The sequence below is a fragment of the Rutilus rutilus genome, assembly GCF_951802725.1.
Source record: "Rutilus rutilus genome assembly, chromosome: 5".
NCBI lineage: Eukaryota > Metazoa > Chordata > Actinopteri > Cypriniformes > Leuciscidae > Rutilus > Rutilus rutilus.
This window is the reverse complement of record NC_140213.1, coordinates 39,912,510-39,939,267: the sequence shown is the minus strand read 5'-3', so window position 1 is coordinate 39,939,267 and position 26,758 is coordinate 39,912,510. Positions and strand designations below refer to the sequence as shown.

The following is a 26,758-nucleotide window of genomic DNA, read 5'->3' as shown; positions in this document are numbered from 1 at the left end:
GCAGGCCACTACACAGCAGTTGTTTTAGCCAACACCTGAATATGGGTTTAAATACATGTGAAATGAACATTATGACTTGTCAAAACATGGATATCAAAATCCATTCACTCTCTCTCTGACTCTTAGAATTAAACAGGCTGTTTATTTTTGCTATTGTGCCTTTAAGACTATATAAGCGTCATACACTGCCCGGCACAAAAATACAAACAAAAAGTTGCTGTTTGGATTTAAATAGGCAAATGCTTAAGAGTCTATGATTGGATCAATATTGCAGTCATTACGTTTCTAGCACGTTATATGTTTGGCAACAAGACACATCATGGCCATATTCCAGGATGACAATGTCAAGATTCATCAGGCTCAAAATGTGAAAGAATGGTTAGGAGGAGCATGAGGAATCATTTTCACACATGAATTGGTCCAGACAAAGATCTTGACCAAAAATGTATGCACCTCTTAATGGAAATGTTGTGATGTTTCTTCATCAAGAGGTGCATACATTTTTGGTCAAGATCTTATATTGACAATGCAAGAGTCAAGCACTCTGTAAAGTCTCCTCCAGCACATCCAAAAGACTTTCAATGAATTTAAAATTACATTACATTTTAAGCCTGATGGATCTTGATATTGTTATCCCGGATTATGGCCATGATGTGTTTCATTGTTTAAGAAATGAATAGCTACACACTTCATCAATTAGGGTTAGAAAAACTGTTGCCAAACATGCTAGAAATATAATAATAACTGCAATAATGATCCAATCATAGACTTATTTAGTCTATCATAATCATAGCATTTGCCTATTTAAATCCAAGCAGTGACTTTTTCTTTTTTGGCCTGGCAGTGTATATATAGTCACTGCTTTGCTACACTTTCCACGTGGCCGCAATTTGTAAAAAATGTAATCTTACTAATATATAGAGTAACTGTTCCATCCATAAATAATAATCTCTTTGCAAAGTCTTAGACATTATCACAAAATAATGGAATTAAACACAGTAGTTTACTAAAACACACTGGAGAAGGACTGAGAGGTTAAATGCTTGTCTTTTTCACTTTTGTGATCAATAAAAACAGTGAAAGAACTGATTTTTAAGTGTGAATCACCATTGAGGTTTTGATGCAAGGATCACAAAATAATCCACACTAAAATGTAAAAAAGTTGTTGGTGCTAAACAGTTAAAAAACAAACTATTTCTGATTTTTTTTGTCTTTTTTGTTTTTCAAATGTTTCAAAATTATATTTATCCTGGTTTCTCTTTTTTTCTGAACACAGTAAATGTATTGTTGACGTGTAAATGTGGTCAATATGAAATTTAAATAGTTCAGATTTACTTATTTTCTAAATGAACATTACTGGTCTTATTGTGAATGTTTCATCTGTGTATGTTATTCCAAAGTAAAACCTTTGTAATTTTAAATCAAAGGCCCGGTTTCACAGACAGGGCTTAGAGACTTAGAGATTAGGTCTTAGAAAAAAAAAAACATTACTGCTGTGCATTTTGAGACAGAATAATGGCACTGGCATATTTTAAGATGTCAGAGCAAGTTGCTTTCAGTTCAAACGGCTCAAACGTGCATTTTAGTCTGGGACTAGACTTAAGCCATGTCTGTGAAACTGGGGGAAAGGGTTTTTGGGTACAATTCAGATATTGCTTTAACAAACTTTCATTCAGTCTGGCTCAATTAAACGTCCACAATTCCTGTCCTACATTTTTCCTGCATTACTCAGAAATACTTAAAAGGACCATTCACCCAAAGATTTAAATTCTGTCAACATTTTCTCACCCCACCCCCTTCCAAATCTGTGTGACTTCCTTTGCCTGTGAAACACAACAGAAGATATTTTGACGAATGTGTTGGTAATCAAACAGTTTTGGTGACTATTGACTTCCATTGTATGTTTTTTAAAAAAAGAAGACATTTCTCACATCTTTTTTTACATTCCACAGAGAACAGAAAGTCATACAAGCTTGAAACAATATAAGGGTGAGTAAATAATGACCTAACTTTCATTTTTGGGTGAACTATCCCTTTAACGTTACAGAAGCACAATCCATTGCAAACTGCAATTCATATTGGCTTTAACACATACTACGAACTGTTATACAATGTGAACTATTTTTAGCTTATTAATATTTGGTTCACCTATTACCTTACAGCACATGAGGCAGACAGGAACTTGTGGCACTGCAACCTAACCCAGATGTTCAGACACATGCTTACATTTACATTACCTCTAAAACAGTCCTAGCAAAGGGGAAAAGAAACTGTTAACGACAGCATAATATAAACACATTAGACCAGCTTCAGAAAAATAAGGACTCTTTATTTTATTTTAGAGACACCTCATGACCAAGATATCATTTTATGAGTTAGCATAAATGCTAACATTTGTATTTATTTGGTATTTAACCAGTTCTGCTTCAGGGCAGTTCCAAGAGGTCAGGACGGTTAACATGAATGGATAGTTTTAGTATTGTGCAGTGGGAGGAATTTTAAGAGAATGACTAATTGCCCTGTCGTATCTTACAATGATGTCATGACCTAGCCGTCTTTATATGTACAACAAACATTCGATAAAACGCAAACAGGCATTTTATCACCAGTGCAGAATAGAGTGGAAACCAGCTACACCAGGGCTCTTTACAAAGATATATCTTTTGCTTTTGTTCTCCTCTAACCTCAGTGTAACAGATAACAAAAGGCACAATGCTAGTTTATCAATGGCAAGACAGGTTTTTTGGTTTTAGAAAGGAAATGTGGGTGTGAAAACTGATTATGGAGAAGAAAAAAAAAGCTGAAAATGTATAAATTATTCAATTACTACATATATAAACGGATGGTAGAAATCTAAGAGGTCTACAAAAAAATGTTATGTAATTTCTGGAGCGCTTTCAAGGAAGTACCACAATCTTTTTCTCAAGTTTTTGCTGAGGGAAGATGAACCTTCTCATGACATCATCCAGCTCCTCCAGTGCGAGCTGAGCATGGAGTACAGCCACATCATCCGGGTCCGACCGCACCACCCCTTTCAGAGCCCGATACAGCTCAGATAAAACATCCCCAAGAACCTGAAAAAGCAGAAGAAGAGTCGGAAAGCACTTAGTAAGCGGATGTACTGTTTTACTGTACAACTGAAAGCAAGAAAAAGAACAAACAAGGAAGAGAAAACAATGAAAAATAATTTCATATACATATACTGTATATGTCTCTTGAGGCAGATGGTCTCTTGACCTTCTCCTTGACAGCAGGAGAGCGCTTTTGTGAGCAGTCAGCTGTTTTAGCCTCACACTAAGAGGACACCAGGCGGTGTGACTTATGGTTTACCTGGACGAGCCGTCTCATTACTCGCTGCAACAGCTGTACCGAGAAACAACTGTTTCTCATACCAGAAGGACCTCTATCAAGCTCCATCCTGGGAAACTCAACAGACGGCGATGACAGACATGACTTTGCACCCGGGTCCAATGCCAAGGTGCAGGCCAGGGACAGCACCGTCTGAGTCTAGTAAAACCTGTCCTATAAAGTGCATGTGCAAATATTTCAAGGGCCAGGGTACTACCTAGGGTGGACATTGGTGCTGTAAATCAGGGGGTCAAAAGCATAAAAGGTCATTTGCAGCAGCGTGGCCTGTTTGGTCTGCTCTGAGGTCATGGGATCAGTTCATGTGTTTATAGAGGGATCTTAAGATGTGTTTTATGCGGACAAACACTCCCAAAATTCCAAGTGTTGCAAAGTGAAGTAGTGAAAGGACAAAGCAGAAGATTTAGCATCCTGACATTTTGTATCAAACTCTCCACAAAATTAAATGTATCATCTTATACAAGAATACTTCTCTAAAGAATCTTTATTATTACAAAAAAACTGTCAAAAAATGAAACATATTAAACTACTTTAAATAAACTATTTTGAAGAAAAATTAAGAATTTTTTGTTTGTATTTTTTTATTATTTAATTTAACTGTTATTTGAGTACATTTACATTTACATTTAGTCATTTAGCAGACGCTTTTATCCAAAGCGACTTACAAATCAGGACTAAATTAAGCAAGTCATCATGAAGAGGCAAAAGACAACAACAACGCAAGAAGTGTTCAGAATACGAAGTTCATGCATTATTCAGAGTAGCATAAGCATGATAAGTGGGATTTTAAGGGAAAGGTTTTTTTTTTATTTTTTTTTTTTTTTTATGAGTTTAGGTGCTCATGGAAGAGATGGGTTTTCAGCTGTTTTTTTAATGTTGTCAGGGATTCAGCATTCCGGATGAGGGTGGGGAGAGTGTTCCACCAGCATGGAACTGTGAATGAGAATGATCTGGAAAGTGATTTTGTGGCTTTCTGTGATGGAACCACGAGACGTCGCTCGTTGATTGATCGTAGGCGTCTGGTGGGGATGTAGGCTCGTAGGAGTGAGTGAAGGTAGGAGGGAGCTGAGCGTGTGATAGATCTGTAAGCAAGCGTCAATGCCTTGAACTTGATGCGTACATTCATTTATTTATTTATCTTCTGTAGAACATACTATAATCACACTGGAAAAACCTGGCAAATAATATGAAGACATTTTCAAGGTTTAAAGATTATTTTATAGAAATACATTTGATAAAGGAAATAAGTGGTCTCAATGATCAAGTATCTCGCTTTCATGGAATGTGTGGCAGTCTTGTGATTCATACCCTATAATGTTTTAAATATGTTTTAAAAGAGTTAACTGGAATAAAATTATCACACTGTATTATGGGAGAACGGATCTGTAGTCTGAGAGGTTGGAATGTCAATCGGCTGCCAACATCAAAAAACTATAAAATGTACAAATTTCAGTAAGTGTGGTTCATATGATCTCAGAACAGGGTAAACATCTGTTGAAGATGGATGCTAATAGTCCAGTGGATCAGAGACTCAATGTTCTCACATCTATGTAAGCTGATACACACCTCTGATTGGTTAATGTAGTTACAGCTGTAACTCAGAACTTGTGATACATCAAACTTTGTAGAAGGTTTCTCAAAAAACTCCTGATAAACTTTATTGACTCAACCTGCACTGTTCATGTTATGGACATCAATGATTTTTAGTTTAACCTCATGGTCACTAAAATAAAAAAGTACCATAGTACTTTACAACAATGTCTTGGCAACCTACTACAACACTCTATCATAGCAGGGACAAATTTTGCATGAGCAAGGACCACCTTTTCTTCTGAAAATCTAAAAAAAAAACGTTTTTCATATGGTTTAGATCTATTCATTTTATTCATCATGCACCAAATGTAGGAGCTATGGTCGGAAATTAAAGGCATTGCTGGGAAAGTTATCAGGGCCGTGGGAACAAGAGAGTCTGCTGAGAGTGATGATTAGACAGAGCATTGGTTGTCTTATACTGCAGGTGACCTCTAAATAAGAGAGTAGAAAATGACAGCTGCTGCTCATCAGTCCAGATGCTGGAAGAATTCCTCCCACTAAACACGTGCATTGATCAAGACACCAGATCGAAAGACCTAACAATCTACTCAATATCCTCACACACAAAACACAGTGATGGGACTTCAAACCTTTGAAGAAATATTTCTGGTTAAAAACATGCTGTAAATGGATAGTGGCATGCTGTTCAATCCCACAACTTTTTTTTTTAAACTGATCAAAATGACGGTAAAGTATGGAAGCTTGTTTCCGCCACAAAATAAAAAAAAATTAATGATAATTGCGACTTTTTATCTCACAATTGCGAGTTTGCATCTCGCAATTCTGACTTTATTTCTCAGAATTGCGAGATACAAAGTCAGAATTGCGTGAAATAAAGTCGCAATTGCGTGTTATAAAGTCAGAATTGCGAGATACAAAGTCAGAATTGCGTGAAATAAAGTCAGAATTGCGAGATACAAAGTCAGAATTGCGTGAAATAAAGTCGCAATTGCGTGTTATAAAGTCAGAATTGCGAGATATAAAGTCAGAATTGCGAGATATAAAGTCAGAATTGCGAGATATAAAGTCAGAATTGCGGGAAAAAGTCGCAATTGCGTGTTATAAAGTCAGAATTGCGAGATACAGTATAAAGTCAGAATTGCGATATATAAAGTCAGAATTGCGTGATATAAAGTCAGAATTGCGTGATATAAAGTCAGAATTGCGTGATATAAAGTCGCAATTGCGAGAAAAAAAGTCAGAATTCTGACTTTATAACACGCAATTGCGACTATTTCACGCAATTCTGACTTTATATCTCGCAATTCTGACTTTATAACACGCAATTGCGACTTTATTTCACGCAATTCTGACTTTATATGTCAAAATTCTGAGAAATAAACTCAGAATTGCGAGATGTAAACTCGCAATTGTGAGATAAAAAGTCGCAATTGTGAGATAAAAAGTCGCAATTATCTCTTAAAATGTTTTATTCTGTGGCGGAAACAAGCTTCCATAGTAAAGACATTTATAACTATACAAAGATTTATATTTCAAATAAATGCGTTGTTACATTTTTGGAGAGGTGCACGTCAAGGTACGTCATAGGCTATGCGTGCTACACACAGCCTACGACATAGCTATGGCGTGAGTTTGATGCAGAAGTATAAACTGGGCTTAAGAAATGTTACTCGAGCACCAAATCACCATATAAGAATGATTTCTGAAGAATCGTGTGACTCTGAAGACTGGAGTAATGATGCTGAAAATTCAGCTGTGCATCACTGGAATAAATGACATTTTAAAATATGCTAAAATAGAAATATTAAATTAATTATTTTTTTAAATACTGAATTATTAATACATTTTAAGTCCTTTATAAAAGCTTTTCATATTCCTTTAATACCAGCCAAGTTAAATTGATCACACATATTTCAAAATACTCACCTGAGTGGTTTTATCACTGAGGCCCCTGAGGACCAGAGCAATGACATGGACCGCAGCCCTCCGAACCTCTGCTTCTCTGTCCGTCTTTATCAGGGCGGTGAGACACGTGCTCAGCTGCAGGAACCACACAAACAGAGGTCAAATGCAAAGGACGTACGCAGGCCGCAGAGATCTGCAATGCTGCACTAGTTGATCTTTATGTCAATGTAGCGGGTCGATTGATGTCTAAACACATGCACACGGGTTTGCAGAAGGCTGATGGTCAGGATGGTCTAGAACAGCCTGTTGCAGGGGCTCTTTCATGAATAAGCACCCCAGTTAGTCACACTGACAGAGATGCTTATTCATGAAGATCTGTAGACCACTGCCGCAGCTCAGACACTCACGGTAGATTTTCTCAACGACCGTATGCACAGGCGCTGAAAAATAAACAAACTGCTTTCCAACTGCAAGGCGTCACACATTTCACACATTGGCACAAAGTATCAAAGAACTCTAGATTTGTATTTCCTGAAGGAAACATCAATGCTTGCAAGGCAGCAAAAGTACAATGCTAAAGTCTCAGGTAAGCTTAGTCTTTGATTCTACATAAAATACTGGTGACATGACTGATTTCCCAGTTTGATGTGATTCTGATTCACAGGCTTTAAACTTGATTTGATTCAACGCTGATTCTATATTTCAGTTATGAATGTCCATTTCACTTACATATGAAATAAACAGCTCATTTGTATTGTGAATTGGAAATAGGCTTAGAGTAAAAGATTGATCTTGGGATTGTATGGGTCAATATGGGGAGTGCTCCATTAAACGAAAAGCTATATTTTTTCCCCCAACCCTTAAGACACTTCTTGTTTTCTATTGGCTGTGTACGAGAATCAACATAATGCAAATTCAACACATTCTGTCCACTATCAAACGCAGCTAATGTGGTTAAGTAAGTGACTAGAGTAAAAAAAGGCTAATCACAATTCAGAATACAAATGAATAAAATAAAGCATTCCAATATGCAAATATTATGCTGTTTTGAATTGCTAACATCATAAAATGGAACATTTTTATTTACAGATCTATTTTGAAAGCATTTAAATAGATTTGAGCATACACAATCAATTGCTACATAAAGATTTGTGGTCAAGACGTTGGCTGATTTTAATGAGCAAATCAGTGAAATTGATAGAGTTCAGGTTCATCCATCTATCACCCATCTGCACCAGCAGAAACCCTGATCTCAGCACTAGTAGTAGTAGTAATCTTGTGAAGTGAGATGTGCATGTGTGTACACACATACACAGCTGTGCCGAGTAAAGAGAACGATGACATCAGACTAGAAGCAGCCTCGGGGATCTGCTTAAAAATAACTAATTACAGACTAAACTGCGCAAATTCAGCTTTTCATCAGCTTGTCTAGTTGACTTTTAGGTTTCGAATACTAGAGTGGTACTACCTCTTGTGCCAGTGGTCCGAGGGAAAAGTTGAGACGTTGGCAGAGTTCACCCAAATTAGAGAGGCTGCTGGCACGCACACTACTGTCCTTGTCTCGTGTGCCACTCAGGAACACACCAATCAGAGGGCGACCATAGTGTGGAGCAAGGTCACCTAAAAGATAAAACCTTTTATTTATTTATACGTACAGATATTTAGCTGTATATAAAGACATACACTACTGTTCAAAAGTTTGGAATAATTATAAAAAAAATTTTTTATGTTGGAATAAGTAACTTATGCTCACCAATGCTCCATTTATTTGATTAAAAATACAGAAAAAAACTAATATTTTGAAATATTATTACAATTTAAAAGATCTATTTTCTATTTTAATATATTTCAAAGTGTAATTTATTCCTGTGATGGCAATTTTGTTTTGTTTTATATTTTGTGTCTGTCAGATGATCCTTCTGAAATCATTCGAATATGCCGTTTTGTTGCTCAAATATTATTGGTACTCAATTACTAATAATCTTTATTCTTTATTATTAAAGTTATAATATTTAACTTTATTTATGTTCTTTATTATCAATGTTGAAAATAGTTTTTGCTGCATAGTTTTTGTGGAAATCTTGATATGCTTTTTTCAGGATTATTGAATAGAAAATTCTAAACAACAGCCTTTATTTGACATTTATTATAAATGTCTTTACTGTGACTTTTGGTCAATTGAATGCATTCTTGCTTAATAAAAGGTTTGAATGGTAGTGCATCACTGATTCCACATAAATACTAAGCAGCACAACTGCTTTCAACTGATGATAATAAATGTTTCTCGGGCAACAAATCAGCATATTAAAATTATTTTTGAAGGATCATGTGACACTGAAGTAATGGCAACTGTAAATTCAACTTTGCCATCACAGGAATACACTGCATTTAAAAACAGATTAAAATAGAAAACAGTTCTTTTAAATTGTAATATTTTACAATATTACTGTTTTACTGTATTTTTTAATCAAATAAATATAATTTGCTTGGTGAGCATAAGAGACTTCTATCCACAACATTAAAACTCTCAATTATTCCAAACTTTTGACCTGTAGTGTATACAGACTTAAAAAAAATAAAAATTAAACTCAGATTTGTCCTAATACCAAATGTACAGTGCAAGGAATGAGAGCTCCAGCCTGAACACACACACACACACAAAGCTGAAGTCGCAACTCCTCTTCCAATCTCTCCATCTCAGTGTGAAAGTCTGAGAAAGTCCAAAGTCCATACCTATAGCATGAGCAAAGTCACTAAACTGGGATTTTTTTGGCTTCTTTTTGGGCTCTGACAAAAAATAAATAAAAAAATAATACTCCTCACACTGACAGGTATTAGTGTAAGGGGAATTTACATTCTTTATGGGTAATATATAAGGATACAACTAGACAAAAGCTATTATAATGGCTGCCAGGTGGGTCCAGAGGGACTTGCTCCCCACAGCTGATTTTTCTGGCCCTGTCTGAAATGTCATTCAAACTGTATAAAACCTTCCAGAGTCCATGTGCCAGGACCTATTCAGACATGAAGGTCCACTTGTTCAGCTGACCAATCCTCCAAACGGATCAAAAGAGTTTAAATGTCTATTGTGGACTAGATCTACAAGAAAAAAATGGGTATCTGATGGGAGGGAAAAGGAACAGGGGCAAGAAAAAGTGTAACATACGCTTCTTTGATCCAGTGCTTCTTGTTAACTGTGGCCATCTGTCCCAGCACCTTATTAAGCGACATGTTTAATTGGAAACCAGTGGCACACTTATGCATGAAAAGGATTTATTTAATGACGCATCGGATGTGTACATTACGAAACAGCGTGTTTTGGATAGATATTTAGTTATTACAAAATCAAGGATTTAAGGATTGAAATAAGTGTCTCATTAGATAATACTCAAGGGCTGAAAATGTAAATTGAGCTCAAGTGTGCGATGTGAAGTGTGTGATGCCCCCTGCTGTGTGTGAAGGCACTATGAATGTGACAGAGAGCTGTGAGACTCATTGTGCGGTTTCAGCGGACTGTAGCAGCTGTTGGGCTTTTTCAGAGCTCGGTCTGTTAGCGTTAAGGAGCCGGGCCAAGGCGACATGCCTCAGACCCAGACTGAATGATCTCGAGACACAATGAATAACCGCACACTTGTGCTGGGGATACGGCACTGCCCAGATCTGACAAACAGATCCTGAAATGGAGCATGAAGTATTTTAAAGGAAGAAAAGAATACAGAAAGAAAGAAATATGAAAAAGAAAGGAATACTACAGTCAGTGACTGTGCTCACCCATGGCCCTGCAGGCTCTCATTAATACCTCGCCCACTTTGAGGCGTGTCTCTAGGGAGCGCTCTCTTTTGGGGGGACCGACAGTTGCCCCGGTCTGATACTCTCCCAGCAGTCTCTGCAGAATCTGCTCAGGAAAAGAATCAGCCAACACTGCCAACCCTGAAACAGAAAAAACAGCTCTGAATAAAGGCTAAAACTCTGACAGACCCTTTTTAAGACAGGATGAATAGAAAGCACAACAGGCTGCCAGAGCATTACAATCTTAATTTAGCTATTCCTCAATAGGCCAAAAAGGGATGGTTGAGATGGTTCTGACCATTCATGGACAAAAGGTGAAATAACATTGGCTGCAAATACACAGAGCTGGTTTAGTTAATCAAACCGAAATACAGCATCCCAAATCTGTTTGTTGGCCCAGATACAGCAGCCTGGTAGATTTCAAAGCTGTTCCTGAAATAACCTGACACACATATACAAAAGAAAGTCCTCCACAACTGCCGATCAATATACCCCACCGTTCAAAAGTTTGGGGCCAGGAATACACAATATAGTAAAAAAACAGTAATATTGTGTTTTTTCAAAGACGAATTTTCAGCATCATTATTCCAGTCTTTAGTGCCACATGATTTGGTGTTCAAGAAACATTTATTATTATTATCAATGCTGAAAACAGTTGTGCTGCATAATATTGACTACTTTAATGAGCTCAGGAATCAGATGCTTTAGCTATTCATTATGGCAAAGCAAAAGCCTGGTCATTTAACAAATGAAAGGTTTAACCAAACATCTGTATTCTTTAAGAATGAGTAACGTGAGGGCTTAAACACATTGTAATGTGTTGAGGTAAAGCTGACAGTGAGTTTAGCTGGCAAAAGTAATTCAGGTCAATGTAATGTCAGTGCTTTATAATTACAACTAAGTCATTCAACCAGCCAAAACCAAGATGTTCTATTATGTACCATCACAACTACAAATAAATAAAAAATGTACATTAATTTCTGAAAAACCCTCAATAGTCATTTTCAAAAAAATTAGGCAAAAGCAGGTGTGATTGTCATATTTTGTTGTATTTCGAAGGAGTTTAGGCTGGTTTCTTTCTTGAACTAGTGAATTAATTACCTTGAATAGCAGACAGATACACAAAGGAGTCTTCATGTTCCAGGTTTTCCAGAAAGAGCTGAAACACATTGAAATAATTCACCGAAAGCTGAGAGCAAAGAATTAGAGCAGAGTTAATTAATTCCTTAGTCTAATTATCGCTGACAGTTTTTCAGCTCTCAGCACGTTTACAGTAATGCAAATTAAAACATGTCTATGGCCTGCAGTTTTAAAAGATTTAAATGAGTTCACATGAGGTGAAGTGCTATGACTTTCAGAGAGAATGAAAGAGAAAATGAATACAACAGATAAGACATTTATGTGCTAAGAACTCTGACAGACACTGACATAAATAAATATTTAAAACTGAATGAATCAAAAGAAAAAGAAGCACATCTAAGGCTATGTTAATGGATTACTGGGTGGGTGTTATGTCACTGTTAGTGAGAGGCTCTGTGTCTGTGTTCATGTGTGAATTAGTTGTATTTATGAAGCGTTGGACACAGAAGAGACTCTTATAACAGAGAATATTAGATGAGACATTGCAGAAAGCCGCTCATCATAACTAGATCCCACGAGAGTCTTCAGACACCCTCAAGCAAGAGGTTTTACACACCAAACATCCCACCTCATTTATTAAACATGGTCTATTCTAGACCCTCACCCACCCTCAACACTAGCACACAGGAGAAAGAAAAACACTGGAAGTCATGGCCCATTTAAACAATGTCACCCAGGGAAGAAGAGTCTACGCAAATCCCAGGAGAGATGTGCACGTGACACCAAGCTTTTGGCATCAGAGAGAATAATGCATACTGGGAGAGTAAGTGTTTATCATATACTATAATGATCGCCTGCATCAAAGCGCAATGACAACAGCGTTTTGGGGGCCTGAAAATGCAAACTTGTGAAATCGTGTTTCAAAGGGCAAGTTTTTAAAAATGATACTGTTATCGTCTGCAAATTTGTGAAAACGGTGATGTCATGCACATGCGTATTATATGTTCAGTATATAGGCATGTACCGTTTCTTTACAAAGTAACATCGCCAACTACTGACATGCATAATACAGCATTTTTAGTCGTTTTTGCAGATGCGTGTGAACAGGGATTGTTTTGACATCGCTGTCAAAAATGCAAAGGACATTTTTTTCCGTGTTTAGTACATAGATGTTGTGTAAGCGTACCCTAAACCAGCCAGTAAGAATATACAGTAATAGGTGAAATGGAAATAATATTAATAATAATTAATTATACAAAAAAAGTTTCAATATTTTAAAATTGTTAAAATATTTCACCTTTAGCAATAATAATAATAATAATAATAATAATGTCTAGAATTAATGGGAATATTTTAAAATTATAACATTTATAATATTTATTTTTCCGATGCATTTGGCAGATGCTTTTCCAATTATAAAAACTATATATTTATGTATTCCCTGGAAATATTATATATATATATATATATATATATATATATATATATATATATTTATTATAATGTTCATCCATTGTCAATGATGTAGCGACGTATAAATCACTGCTCACACAGAATTAATTTTAAACCAAGCAGATTTCTGTTGATCAAAACAGCTAAATTTTCATGACCAGCATGAACATGAGCAAAATATGCTTATGCAGATTCCAACTGAAATTACTAGATTTCGCCTGCAAATTTTCAGTAAATGTGACCACTTTCATATCATACATAATGAGAAATGTATTTTTAAAAAATTCATGCCAGACCAGTTTTATCTGCTTTAACTTACATATACAGATACATACACATCTATACACTCACTGTTAGTAGTTTCTCCTTGTTCTGCAATGCCTCCTTGTCTCCATCTCTAACAGAGCGGGTCAGTGAACGCAGTGCTACGGCTCGTGTGGGCACATCTGGGTCACAGGCTTCCAGCAGGCACTCAGAGAAAGCTTTACTGCGCAAGGCCTCAGAAATCCCAGGATTGGGTATTCTTCCAGCTGTCTGAAAGTCCTTAACTTTGGGTGTTACACTAGGGTCTGCTGTATGTTTGGGATGTGAGATTGATTGTGAAGGGACCTGGGGTCTGGCTGGGAGGGAGTTTGAACTGTGGCCTGCAGGTTGAGTAAGACTGTGGGCAGTGCTGTGCTGGCTGGCTGTTTTAGGGACAGTTGTAGGGCGATAAGCCCCGTGTGTGGCAATAGTGGCCCTCAGATCGGACGCTAGCTCCTGGATAACGGGCTCTTGGTGCTGCTGGGAAATCTGTTCCAGGTGGGGCAGCAGTGCAGCCATTGATGAATAATCATCTGCAGTGAGCTGAAAGAAGATAAACAAAGGTACAATTTGGTAGGTAATAAATAATATGTACATGAACAAAGATTTTAGGCTGTCAATTGTTTAAACCTTTTAATCATACTAATTAGAAAAAATGCTGATTAATCAATTACAATTAATTGCATATCAATATTGCTTGGAACTTCCTCAATATAATTGGGCAATTACATATCTTTGAATATAATACAATATAATACATTCTTTGAATATAATTCAAAGAAATTACATTAAAACATAACTTAAGATCTTTTTTTGTTTCATGTAATTTTATTATTTTGCCCTTTTTGCATTGTTTTATTTAATCACACCAAATTAACCCAATAACTGGGCATTAGTGCATATTTTGTGTGCTGTGACTGGGCACAACTTCTAGTTAGCAGTTATGTTTTATAGTTTTAGTTTTATAGTTTATAGCAGTCAATTTCCATTATGTGCTTTTGTCATTTTCTAAAGTTTATTTATTTATTTATGTATGTACTTATAATTGTAGTGCTTCAACTTCAACATATTTTAGTTTATTACCAAGGCAACATTTCTAATTTTCAGTTAGTTTAACTAATATTTATATTTTATTTTATTTTATTTCAATTAACAGAAATATTCTCACTAGCTTTAGTTAACGATAATAACCTTGGGTGCAACAAACTAATTTTGTGCAACTAACTAATATTTAAAATGTAATCACATTTATACAAGTTCAAATGGCATTTTTAATAAGTATACAAAAATGGAAAATCTTTTGTTAAAAAAGTGTAGCATGCATGCCACACTGCAGGATTAATATGCAATATGTTAACTACCCATAAACACAGCAAACAGCTTATTACTATAGGAACTCTTACAACAGAGTGAGCAAAGAACAGCAGCAAAATGTATAAACTATACACTACCTCAGCAGCTCCAGAAAGTAGAGTGGCCACAAGCCCTATTCCCATACTGAGAGTCTGACTCTCCACTGGGCTGTCAGTGCCACGCTCCAGACTAACACATGCTCTCTGCAGCATGGATGCTATGAACCCAACCACCTGTAAGGAGAGAGAGAGAGAGAGAGAGAGAGAGAGAGAGAGAGAGAGAGAGAGAGAGAGAGAGAGAGAGAGAGAGAGAGAGAGAGAGAGAGAGAGATGTGTTGAGAGATCACACCTTATCACTACATAAAGTAGCACAACTGCTGAAATAACACATCTGCCCTAAATAACAGTCAGAGTAAAGATATTCTTTGTTGCGAGTTAAATGGAACAGATCTGGCCAGGGGATGATGTGCTCTATTTTTAGAAGGCCCATGTTTTATCTTATTAAAACCTCAGTTGAATGAAAGCAGAAAAGACAAAATGATAAGAAAGCCTAAAAGAGTTTAAAGTTTAGCATTAAAACTCAAATTTACCACTTCACTCAGGAAAAGAGAGAACCATTGATTTGAATGAACCGAATGAATGATTTCTTCTATATCTCACCTGAGTGGGTTTGCAGAGCAGCTGTGTGTGTGGAAGACCCTCACACATGATGGCCAGCGCCTGCAGCAGAGCAAGTCTCTGTCCGTGTCCACCTGCACGCCCCAGCAGATGCTGCTCTAACTCCAGCAGCGTCATAGATGAGGTGTTCACTTCCTGCTCAACCTCGTCCTGCTCAGCAGCCACAGCTGTTAAATCCTGGAAGCAACACAAAACACAAAAAAGGGATTTTTTTTTAATCTTCTTAAAGTCTAAAAGTTATTTTTAATCATCTACTCTACATTTTGAAGCATTCTTGAGTCCTCAAATCTTGCTATAAAACAATTATGGACATCCATTTGTCTTGTGTGCTGTAGTATAGACATTGTTGAGCTACATTGGAAACGGTCAGGCTGAAACAGGCTTGCAGAGGTCAGCACCTGCAGCAGCAGTAGGAAAAACTCTCCAGGCAGGTCACTGTCCTTCATCTCTTCCAATAACTGCACCAGACACTGCACTCTCCACTGCTCACCTGAGACCTTCTCATACAGAGCCTCATCTTCATCACTGTCAAAACACAGAAAAAGAGCCAGTTAATCATTGTTATGCCTTGCAACATATACTAGTATTCAAAAGTCTCTTATGTCCACCAAGACTACATTTACAGGTGAAACTCGAAAAATTTGAATATCGTGCAAAAGTTCATGTATTTCAGTAATTCAACTTAAAAGGTGAAACTAATATATTATATAGACTCATTACATGCAAAGTGAGACATTTCAAGCCTTTATTTGTTATAATTTTGATGATTATGGCTTACAGCTTATGCAAACCCTGAATTCAAAATCTCAGAAATTTTGAAAATTTTCATAAGCTGTAAGCCATAATCATCAAAATTATAACAAATAAAGGCTAGTTTCACCTTTTAAGTTGAATTACTGAAATAAATGAACTTTTGCACGATATTAAAAAAAATTCAAGTTTCACCTGTATTTGAACAAACATTAATATTATGTAATATTATTACAATTTAATATAATTTTTTTTTTTTTTATAAAGCTGATTCCTGTGATGGCAAAGCTGAATTTTCAGCATCATTACTCCAGTCTTCAGTGTCACATGATCCTTCAGAAATCATTCTAATATGCTGATTTAGTGTGCAGGAAGCTATGAAAACCACAAAGCAATGTACGGAAAACAAAATAAACTTTTGAACAGTTGTGCAACTTAATATTTTTGTGGAAACCATGATTTTTTTTTTTTTTTTCAGGATTCACTGATGAATAGAAAGTTTGAAAAATATTTAAAATAGAAATCTTCTGTAACATTATAAATGTCTTTACTTTCATTTTTATGATCAATTTCACTTGATATTATACTGATATAAATAATGCTTAATTTAATGAAAGCAAATAAGATACACACAAAATTACTGAAATCAATATTTTACAAAATATCAACTCTAAATTCATCACTAAACACTTAAAAAACATGCATCATCTTTTTTAAGGCTTCAGTTTGTTTTAAAATTGACAAAAGGGTGATCTAGCTTATAGATTCTGCTATTTTCCCAATTAGACCATCGCCTGATAAGCTCAAAATGGCAAAATACTGGCTGGTAAACCAGACTGACTAATACCTCACTACTTTCCACAGAACATTGCATGATTATTGTAGGGTTCTCATTTAATAATACCTGATAAGCTCTCTCACTGTAAGTCTGGCCCCTCCTTCACTGCCAGGCGAGAACTGAAAGCCTTGTCTGACTCCACCCACTTCTCCCAGCAGTCCACACAAGCGTTTCAGCAGCAAAAGAGATGCCGAGCGCTCTGAGTGAGTCAGGCACCATATCAGGATCTCCTGACAGGATGTACTGTAGGGAACAACCACTTTTAGTCTCTTCCAAACACATGATCTATTACAAATACTTCATATTCTAAAAGAAATCTGACCATAAATGAGAGACTTCTTTAAAAAAAAAAGAAAAACAAAAAAAAAGACTGACCGTAAATGAGAGACATTCTGTTTGGTGAAGCAAAAGAGATTGAACAGTGTTGAGTAGACATCAGCTAGAGCTTTCAGCAGCACTTCTGATGGATTATTACCCACCACACAAATCTAAACAGAAGGAAATAACGTTCTTATGTGAATTTCATATACTTGATGTTATGGCGCATTAGACAATACAGAACGCTTGGCTTACTTTATATACATCTTCAATACAGCGAGTCAGCTCCCACTCCTCCACTGCATCCTGGGATAGGTCATCTCCTGCAAAAGCTTGTCAGTTAATTTTGTAATACTCAAAAGAGAATATACTTTGCATCTAAAAATGATTCCTGTGTGTTGGGACAAACATTAGCAAGCAACTTGATGCAGCCTTTTCACACAACCTGTGATATCAGCCACTATAAAATGCTAAAGTGCAGTCACCTAACAAATACTAACCGGTTCCCTGTGCACAGCGACGGAGGGGGGAGAGAAGAGGAAAGAGCAGGAATCGCTGTGCAAACTCAGGCCGATCTTGCACCATGATGAGCGCCGCCCTGGTGGCCACTCTCTGGAACTGCTGTGCAGTCAGCTTGTCTTTGAAATGCAGAAGCTCCAGAACCTAAATCCAGTGATATTACATTCTATGATTAGAGTACATTTCAAAAATTATTTATAGGTTTTTAGGTAACAGGTGGCAATGAACTCTTGCTTTTGTTATTTGACTACTAGCATATTTTGCAAACCAAATAAAACTCTAAATAACCATTATAGCAATAATCTCACTATTTTGACTGTAATGAGAGAACATTACTTCACCTGTGGACACACTTGACTGTAATAGCTCTCAGCAGAGAGGGACTGCTGAGGACAGGCGGCAAGAATCTTGGCCACAGCATCACATTTCCTCCAGTCAGAGTCGCCACCTGCTGGTCAGCAATGTGAAACAAGTAAACATGACTGAAAAGCACATGCTGAACATTTATAGCTATCATAAAAAAAACAGAATGACTTTCCATGGAATGATAAACCTATTGGAAACACATTGGGAATTTTGTTATGTACTGGATTTGTTATGTATGGTATGAAAATACACATTTTTCCACCACAATTAAAAAAATGATGCCCACTGACGCTGTGCTGTTTATAGAATATGCAAAACATTTTAGGTCACCTAGCTGTTCTAACCGAGACGTAACATGTTTGTCTCCTTCACAGTCTGCAGCTTTTTGGGGTCAATATTGTAATATTCCAGGCAACAGCACACGGTTCCAGGATGTTGCATTTTATTTATAAGTTTGCGGAAAACAAAACAACATGAGCACGAACACAGGTTTCAATGTATTTATAAATGCATTTGTATTCACAAAAAAAAAATTTGTGCATAAGCAATAAAAAACAAATAGGTTATCAATTTTACATTTGCATACATTTAAATGTTTACATTTTCTTTTAATCTGTTTACTAGTAAATATACTAGTTTAGGGCTGCATTACTGAAAGAGTTTTGAAATGGGTTTTGAGTTTAGTACCAAAAATTGTATGGCTGGTATAATGCTCATTTTTATAATATTAATAAATAATAGCAAATAAGGCATACGTTAAATGTCTGAATTTGTAATTGTAGACAATATTTACTCACAGTTAGCTAAAGATATTTGAGAACACAAAATATGTTTTATCCACTGACAAGGCATTCAGTAAATTTTGGAACTGACACTTGTAAACTTGATTGTACTCCATGAAAAAGCTTTTTCAAATTACAGTGTTCCTCTCAACCAATCATCTGTACTCTTACCTCCGGTGCCCTCTAAGATGGCCCTCACCACTGCCTGGACGCCTTGTGGTTGCATTAACCTGTCAGACAGCAACTGTCCACACAGGCGCCTCAGCCAAGGGGGAGCTTGGGATAGAGCCTTGCCTCCCCCTCCAGGACATCCACCTCGGGAACCTGAAGATGCCTACAGCAATACACAGGACATGTCTCTGTGAAGTCACACAAATACTAACACATCAGAAAAGTATTCAGAAAGATAGTGGGCAACACACACCTGTTTAGGACCCCCTTGCAGAACAAGCAGTTCTTTGATGACGATTGGCTGATACACTTTCCCAAGAAGACTGTGGAGAGCTTCTTTGCAGGTCTTGCGCTCCTCTACCGTTAGTCCCTGTGGTAGATGAGAATGACTGAATTAGTTCAACATTTAGCTTGGGCCAATATGAAACTTGAAAGAGTGATGAATCAGGATTCTCACACTTGCTTACGTTCATGTCATTCTTCATTATTGTATAGGGATTTTAAAAAATATACTTTTATAAAGATTTGCCTCTAAAGGCCAAAACACTGAGAATAACTAGAACAGTGTTATTTAAGTATAGGCCTAATTTATATACTATTTAAGTATTATTAGTAACACTTTACAATAAGGTATCATTTGATAACATTAGTTTATGTATTAACTAACATGAACTAACAATGAACAAAACATTTGTTACAGTATTTATTAATGTTAGTTGATAAAAATACAGTCGTTCATTGTTTGTTTGTGTTAGTTCACAGTGCATTAACTAATGTTAAAAAATGTTTGATTTTAATAATGTATTAGTAAATGTTGAAACTAACATTAATTTAGATTAATAAACGCTCTAGAATTATTGTTCGTTCTTAATTCATGTTAACTAAAGTAGTTAACTAATGTGTTAACTAATGAAACCTTATTGTAAAGTGTTACCGTATTATTTATTGATATTTTGAATGAGATTTAATTTTAGTTTGAGGTTTATTTTATTACATGTTTTTGTCATCTTTATTGGTTTTTGGTTTTTTTATATTTCTATGTAGCTGTAATAAATAAAAAAAATCTGTTTTAATTTTTGTACTTTCAGTTAGTGGTCAAGGCAACATTTTTTTTCATTTAATATTTATATTTTCAGCTTTATTTAACAATAACTCTCTCTCTCTCTCTCTCTCTCTCTCTCTCTATATATATATATATATATATATATATAGAGAGAGAGAGAGAGAGAGAGAGAGAGAGAGAGAGAGAGAGAGAGAGAGAGAGAGAGAGAGAGAGAGAGAAAGAGAGAGAGACACACATTTAAATGTAGTTTTATTAATGTTTCATGACTTTTCTATGCCTGGAGCAATATTAAATTTCCTTGCTAATTCCAGGTTATTCATGGCTTTGGGAACCCCAGCTCTAAAAAGAGACCACTGGTCAAATGTATTCAAATAGGATTAAATGTTTCTTTGATATTAGTGTATTTTTACCTTATTACTCTTTGCACCGTCTCCTTCAGGCCGCTGGGGTCGATAAGCTAACTGACACAGAGCTGCCATGATGTCACCCAGGTGGCGTGTAAACACAGGAGTCGCTAGCGATGACAGAGCAGACACCTCTAGGAGCACATCAGCGGTGATAAGCAGACGGCGTTCCCCTGTAGGGGCCACATCGTGTCGGACTGCTCCCTCCACTGCTGCCCCAAAGGCTGACCTCAGCCCCAGTGCCACTCCTACACCAGGGGCTAAATATGGGCAGAGACCCAGTGTGACCACAAACTGCAGCACAGCGCCCAGTGTCTTTTGCTGGGCCACACTGAGAACATCTGGGGGAAGTGGTGGAGCTGCTTCAGGGGTCGCAGGGTTTGGTGCAGCAGGAATCTGGTGAAAGGCTTCCACGAGGCGGTTGAGGTGTCGTGCCAGGCAGAGCAGTAAGAGAAGACATTCCTGAACAAAGCACCAGGTTAGGTCATTAGCATCACTGCAAAACCATGTGCTGTCTCTCCTGACCTCCTCCAGAAGTCGTCTGGCTTCCTCCAGCTCTTCGCCTGCAGACATGCTCTCCCGGAGCTCTGACAGGTTCTTCTGGAGAGCCAGGACAAGTGATGTTTGTGTGCTTTGTCCATCGCTCCACTGAGCCTCTGGAAAAGAGTGTGCGTCCATCATCGCATGCCATCACTATTTAACAGATTTGCAAAACATAAACAACACACAAACCTGCATGACTTTGTTTGTTCTGTAAAGCACAAAATGAGATGTTTGGCTATTCACTTTTATTGTATCGAAAAAATATCTGAAAGTGTAAGCCGAGGCTGTCAGTACCTGACATATTTAGTGTTTTACGAAATAAATAGATAAAGTCATGCGGTTTTGGAACAAACATGAGGGTGAGTGAAAGATGACAGGTTTTATGGGGGGTGGAAAAATATTACTACTACCAAAGCATGTTATTAAACAACACTATTTAAACCCGGATATGTCTTTTTCTTACCTCGAATAGGTTTCGTTAATATACTGAGAGACTTTATTAGTGCTGTGACCATTTTACACCACACTGCTGTGTTGTCTACTACAAAAACGTTTGTCGCAAAGCTTTAACGTAACTGTGGTTGGAAGTTGAAACTGATGAGAAACTTTTCAAAATAAAAGTCCCACAAAATAATAGCTAAACTCACACGAAACCCAAAAAGAAACGCAGAAATTAATAATGCAATGGCAATAATTCATGTGATAATTATCTACATTTTACTATTTCATAAATCTCAATGGTGAATGGCAAGTACTGTAGGCTAATGTAAACATTGATTTAATTAGCTCTGCGTAAAGGCACTAAAACAAATGGTAGGTTACAATAATTTATAAATACGTTTACTTCATCTACTATATTAACATTTATTTACAAAACAGTTTTTATATATATATATATTCAGGGTGAAATATGATGAAACAATGAATGAATTAATATCAGAATAGATTTTATTCAACATAATACCATTTGGACAAATTGAATTTTGGACAAATTGCAACACATTTTATCATCATCACTGAAACAAACTTGATATAACTATTCCTGTCATTGACAGAGTTATAAAAGGACAGCAATAGGCACAAGATCAAAAAGTTCACATATTTGCATAAGTTACACAAAAGTTAAATAAACAATAAATAAGTTATTATTATATAAATAAATAATGTCCTAAATAAAGTAGTGTTTTACAATAATACAAATATATCTTCCTTTCAAGAAAGACTATGTTAGTTAATAAGTATTAAAAACATGTGACACATGCAACCTTTTCAGCTTATTCATATAAGCATATTCAAAAAAAAAAGAAGTACCTTATCAAAAATTGCATTTTAAAACAAACACGACATGGTACATGAGACTCGTCTCTACGGGTTTGGTTTATATTGTCTTCTCTTACTGGCGAGGGACCACACAGGTACAGGCCACAGTCACTAGCACATGTTCATACTCTAAAGAGTATTTGGTCGGGTCAGACGGGCATGGGACCCTCTTCAGGAATAACTGAGATTTCTGCACGGGCACAGAGTTGTAGGTCATGTTCTCAACCCCGTTAATGATGCATCCTTCACACAAACACTTTGCCTCCTCGTATGATTTGGGGTACATATCTGGCTTGTGCACAGTGCTGAAAATACAACAGATAGAAAGGCATGAGTCTTGTAGCAAGTAACTAAATTTGGTGAAATTCAATAGATATTACATATATACACAACTGTTTTATTGTATAATGTTGTATTGTTATTCGAACACTACAAAACAGGCTTAATAACAACTCCGCCCACTATAAAAAAATGATATGATCGATAAGTTATGACAACATATATTTTAACATGGCTTTAACTCATCAAAATAAGTTAACCAATTTTTTTTAGCAAGTTATACAAGATTCATCAAATTTTTCAGTTTAATGTAATTTAAGTTGAAATGACTTAAACATCCAAGTCATGTGTACTTAAAAATTATTAATTTTTCCACATTCATTTTTGTTATAGGTATAAATTAAGCCAAAATTAAATAAATTAGCAGCACATGAGGCATTGTATGATACATACATATATATGGTTGAGATTATATGGATGCTGGTTCGATTACGTCATTAGCAATGCTTCACTGCTGAACAGTGTTCTGATTTCTCAGGTAAAATAGGTGGTGGCGAGAGCTATATTTACCTTGTCCGCCAGGGGGAGAGTGAACGTTCACTGATGTGTGATAAAGACTGAGCGGCTTTCTCGCAGGAGTCCGCCGCGTGACCGGTGGCCTTCGGATGCCGGTGTCCGGCGGATGAGAGAAAAGCGTCGAGTAGCTTGTTGTGTGCCTTGATGAAACATCCCATATTTTTTCCTTCCACGGTGTTCTCCGACAACAAGAAAAATATTCCAAAAAACAGCGGGAACTGCAAAGCAAAGAATAAGTAAAATAAGCAGGGTGTAACGTGTAACATCAATTTCTTTATGAAGAAAAATGATATATTTCATAGGTTAAGATGAAATGTATTACTTTGTAAAATATGGATCTACTTAAAGCAATTTTCTACTTACCAACATAATTTGATTAGACTTTTTTATATTATCAAAACTCAAGAGTGATGCTTCAGATCAATGCTCAGGTTGGCCTCAGAACTGTTATTGCCTTCATGCAGTTTACACGTATTTATACTATACTCACCTGCTGTCCATCACCAGGGAAAATCCGAGTCTATGAGGAAATAGTAATAAATATTTACTTCCGTGCTTCCTCTTTCATATGAAGCGCTATTTACAAAAGCATCTTGAAAAAATCCTTCAGACCTTCACTTTTTTTTCTCTCTATTCATTTATATTAACTCAAATGAGAGTATCGCGATTTGAACTTATAAATATGAATAATATGAAGAGAAATTGGGAGTGTTTCTGCTCTCATCACTAGTAACACGATTATCCTGATCCTTAAGTGACGAGAAAACGATGTCATTCATTAAAACGCGGTACTTCAGTAATTTATAGTTGTACATATATCTAATTTGATAGGAAAGGCGAGATGTAAAACTTAAACTTTTATAATAATAAAAAAAATAATAATAAAAAATGATCAGCTCCATTAATATTGTTAAAAAAGAAGTGATGCAAGACAAGCCTAAGACATCTGTTAGTCATATCAAACATTTTCCAAACTTACCCTGCATTTCATGATAAGGCTATATCATTAATAAGGAGAGATATCAGTAATATTCAGATAAATAAAATTTCCCTTTTTTTCTGAGCATTTTGTGACCTTTTCAAATCCCTGGAACAGTGAATGTGGAGATAAATCGTGGGAGCCCCCCCTGGATGTTTTGGACATGACAAAAGAGTCCTTATTAACAGGTCATTCATTAACTAAAATGAGCTTTAGTAGCAGTTTTCTGTGGGGTTGCCATCACGGGACAAGACCGAGTGAATTTCCCAACATCATGATCAGCCGCTCAGAAAAACATCTCCCCAGGAGTCCCCTAAGCTTCATGCATAAATTCTATACATTCTATGGAGAATGTGAAACTGATGATCCAATCGCACAATGTGACAATTACATCAACATTTAGACACTATAATAACCAGCACTTTTCTATTAGTTTGAAAAAACTGTAGTATTAAATATTCTAATATTTATTTTTTTATAGTTAACTTTTTACTGCTTCTGATTTATACAAATACCCAATTATTTTGTTTTTATAAAATAAAAGGGAAAGTAAAAAAAACAAAGATTGTGTTAAATAATAAAGGACTTGAGAAAGAGGGGCATAAAGAGGCATCACCCATTAACAAAACCGTACTGGTTAGTCTGGAGTGGCTTATTTGACAGCAAGTGTAGATTAATGGCGTCCACCAACCACAGGATTGACTTTGTAGTTTCTCTACATGCTGAATCCATTCGGCTTGCAATTTTTCGAGGATGTAAGCATTTAAAATAGGTTTGAGGTCTGAAAGTGGATTTGGCCATTTTTTAAGCTCCCAATAATTTGAAGCCAATAGCATTTTATATTGTATTCAGCTGCACTAAATGACACTTGTGCACCACATAATGGCGTAATCACTTAAAGTGACTCATGAAAGAATGTGGGCGCATCACAGAAGTGTGTTGCAGATTATTTAACTCTTACAACTCGTGACGTAAAAATGTACAAACAAAGGAAGATGAATAATGTTCCAACCCTGTCAATGAATGATCTCACTAATTTGCGTTACGTATTGATACTAAGCTGCAGGAGAACAGCGGAACAACAAACAGAGCCAAGTAATCAAAGCACACAAACGGATGATGCAGATGTGCACATGCTCTGCAGACACATACGTGTGTGCACATATGGGGAAAGTCCTCCATCACATGTCATCTTTCCATCAGAGAGGATCAATTTCAACAGATTTATTCTCTTTATCAAAATAGTTTATTTAGAAGCCTTTTTTCTGTCACAAAAAGCTAGACGGAATTATTCCTTATCTCCAGGTGTCCCCATTGCAGCCTCTCACACTTTCAACTAAAAATGAGGGACAAATAAAATGGAGGTTTTCACTTGAAAAGCTAGGGGAGGGGGAGGGGGAGAGGGAACAATGCAGAATCTTAAAAAAGCAATACTTCACATCACTGTCATTGGTTCTCTAGGATCATACACTTTAAGCAACAAGTATTGTATCATCTGGCTTTGTAGTTGAACATGATGAAGAACAGTAATGGCTAAACACATGGTGGCGGATACACAGAGTCATCAGTTAAGGTGGACTTTTCAGACTGTAAAGGTTCTGAAAAAGCAGTTGTGATTGAGAAGGACCGACGCGGATGCATCCAGGATGGTCCAAACACCTTAAGTATACGCCTGTCCACAGTAACTCGCCCCATAAAATAACAGGAGTGAGGAAAAAGCAACTAGAATATGAGAGAGAAGGGATTGTGGCAGGATGAAGAGCAAAAATTAGCACTGAATGTACAGGGTTTTTCTTTTTTTTTATCTTTGAGACTACAGTAAAGATTCCATCCTCCTGTGAAAACAAACTAGTGAACAGCGCCACTTCTCAACTTTATCACATCGATATAAAATCTAGACAACCTCTCTCTGAGGGCAAAACAAGCAGAAATGTAACTGCGGTCTCTTTTCCCTAGGACATTTATGCGAGACATCCTTAAGAGTTCAGAACGGCAACCATTTCCCCATTTCTGGCAAACACCGGGCAAAAATGGATGTCCCAAAAGTTGGATGATGCCAGGTTTATTATTTCCCAGGGATTTTCGCCCTTTTGCGGGCTATGGCGTCCTCGACAGCCTTTAGCTGTTTCAGCAGCTCCTCGCGGCGAGAAAGGGTGCTGCTCGGCTTGCCTGAGCCAGAACTAGAAGCGGAGCCGGAACCGGATCCGGCCCCGGGTGCAGGAGGTTTACCTGCAGACACGGCAGCAGGGCCTTTCCCAGAAGACTTGGGTGGAGGAGATAGAGGACGCTTCCTGGAGAGAGAAGAATTAAGAGTTACGAACATGGGATATTTTTAAATCTTTAGTCTTAGTCACACAATGATAAAGCTTTT

General features: G+C 36.7%; 3 protein-coding genes across 12 annotated transcripts in view; all 3 read right to left on the bottom strand.

The window, feature by feature from the left end:
- Positions 1–2,308: 2,308 nt before the first annotated feature.
- On the bottom strand, positions 2,309–21,839 carry tango6 (transport and golgi organization 6 homolog). Of its 3 annotated transcripts, none has more exons than XM_084409910.1 (18): positions 21,697–21,839; positions 20,697–21,346; positions 19,477–19,593; positions 19,224–19,386; positions 18,246–18,352; positions 17,886–18,048; positions 17,641–17,708; positions 17,443–17,555; positions 17,134–17,310; positions 15,878–16,004; positions 15,462–15,656; positions 14,901–15,035; positions 13,498–13,992; positions 11,716–11,773; positions 10,597–10,755; positions 8,294–8,445; positions 6,847–6,960; positions 2,309–3,074 (listed from the first exon to the last, which is right to left on the bottom strand). In XM_084409910.1, the coding sequence occupies exons 1-18, from the start codon at positions 21,746–21,748 to the stop codon at positions 2,898–2,900; spliced, it is 3,222 nt and encodes a 1,073-aa protein (XP_084266036.1). In that variant the 5' UTR covers positions 21,749–21,839; the 3' UTR covers positions 2,309–2,897. The 3 variants fall into 3 exon arrangements, with proteins under 3 accessions (XP_084266036.1, XP_084266035.1, XP_084266037.1); XM_084409909.1 differs by having other exon boundaries at positions 18,246–18,355; positions 21,697–21,809; XM_084409911.1 differs by having other exon boundaries at positions 18,246–18,355; positions 20,697–21,383; positions 21,697–21,785.
- A 660-nt stretch (positions 21,840–22,499) lies between these two features.
- Positions 22,500–23,819, bottom strand: il17c (interleukin 17c). Its single transcript, XM_084408941.1, has 3 exons — positions 23,772–23,819; positions 23,403–23,626; positions 22,500–22,858 (listed from the first exon to the last, which is right to left on the bottom strand). The coding sequence occupies exons 1-3, from the start codon at positions 23,775–23,777 to the stop codon at positions 22,627–22,629; spliced, it is 462 nt and encodes a 153-aa protein (XP_084265067.1). The 5' UTR covers positions 23,778–23,819; the 3' UTR covers positions 22,500–22,626.
- Positions 23,820–25,597: 1,778 nt separating this feature from the next.
- zc3h18 (zinc finger CCCH-type containing 18) overlaps positions 25,598–26,758 on the bottom strand; it is a 43,838-nt gene continuing 42,677 nt past the window's right edge. For 5 of the 8 annotated variants that reach the window (XM_084408932.1, XM_084408933.1, XM_084408939.1 and 2 more), the window contains exon 19: positions 25,623–26,678. In XM_084408932.1, coding sequence (XP_084265058.1) covers positions 26,453–26,678 — 226 coding nt within the window. In that variant the 3' untranslated portion in view covers positions 25,623–26,452. Of the gene's footprint in view, positions 26,679–26,758 lie in introns of all 8 variants that reach the window. The other 3 variants (XM_084408936.1, XM_084408935.1, XM_084408937.1) reach the window with 2 other exon arrangements.

Excerpts from the sequence above, each read along its gene's own strand:
- tango6 (XM_084409909.1), bottom strand. The coding sequence starts at position 21,748 with ATGGTCACAGCACTAATAAAGTCTCTCAGTATATTAACGAAACCTATT. Across the intron at positions 21,347-21,696 it reads ATTAACGAAACCTATTCGAG|AGGCTCAGTGGAGCGATGGA; the intron begins GTAAGAAAAAGA and ends ACTCTTTTCCAG. Across the intron at positions 15,036-15,461 it reads TGCTCTGCAAACCCACTCAG|GTGGTTGGGTTCATAGCATC; the intron begins GTGAGATATAGA and ends CTCTCCTTACAG.
- il17c (XM_084408941.1), bottom strand. Across the intron at positions 22,859-23,402 it reads CTCTCCCCCTGGCGGACAAG|CACTGTGCACAAGCCAGATA; the intron begins GTAAATATAGCT and ends TTGTATTTTCAG.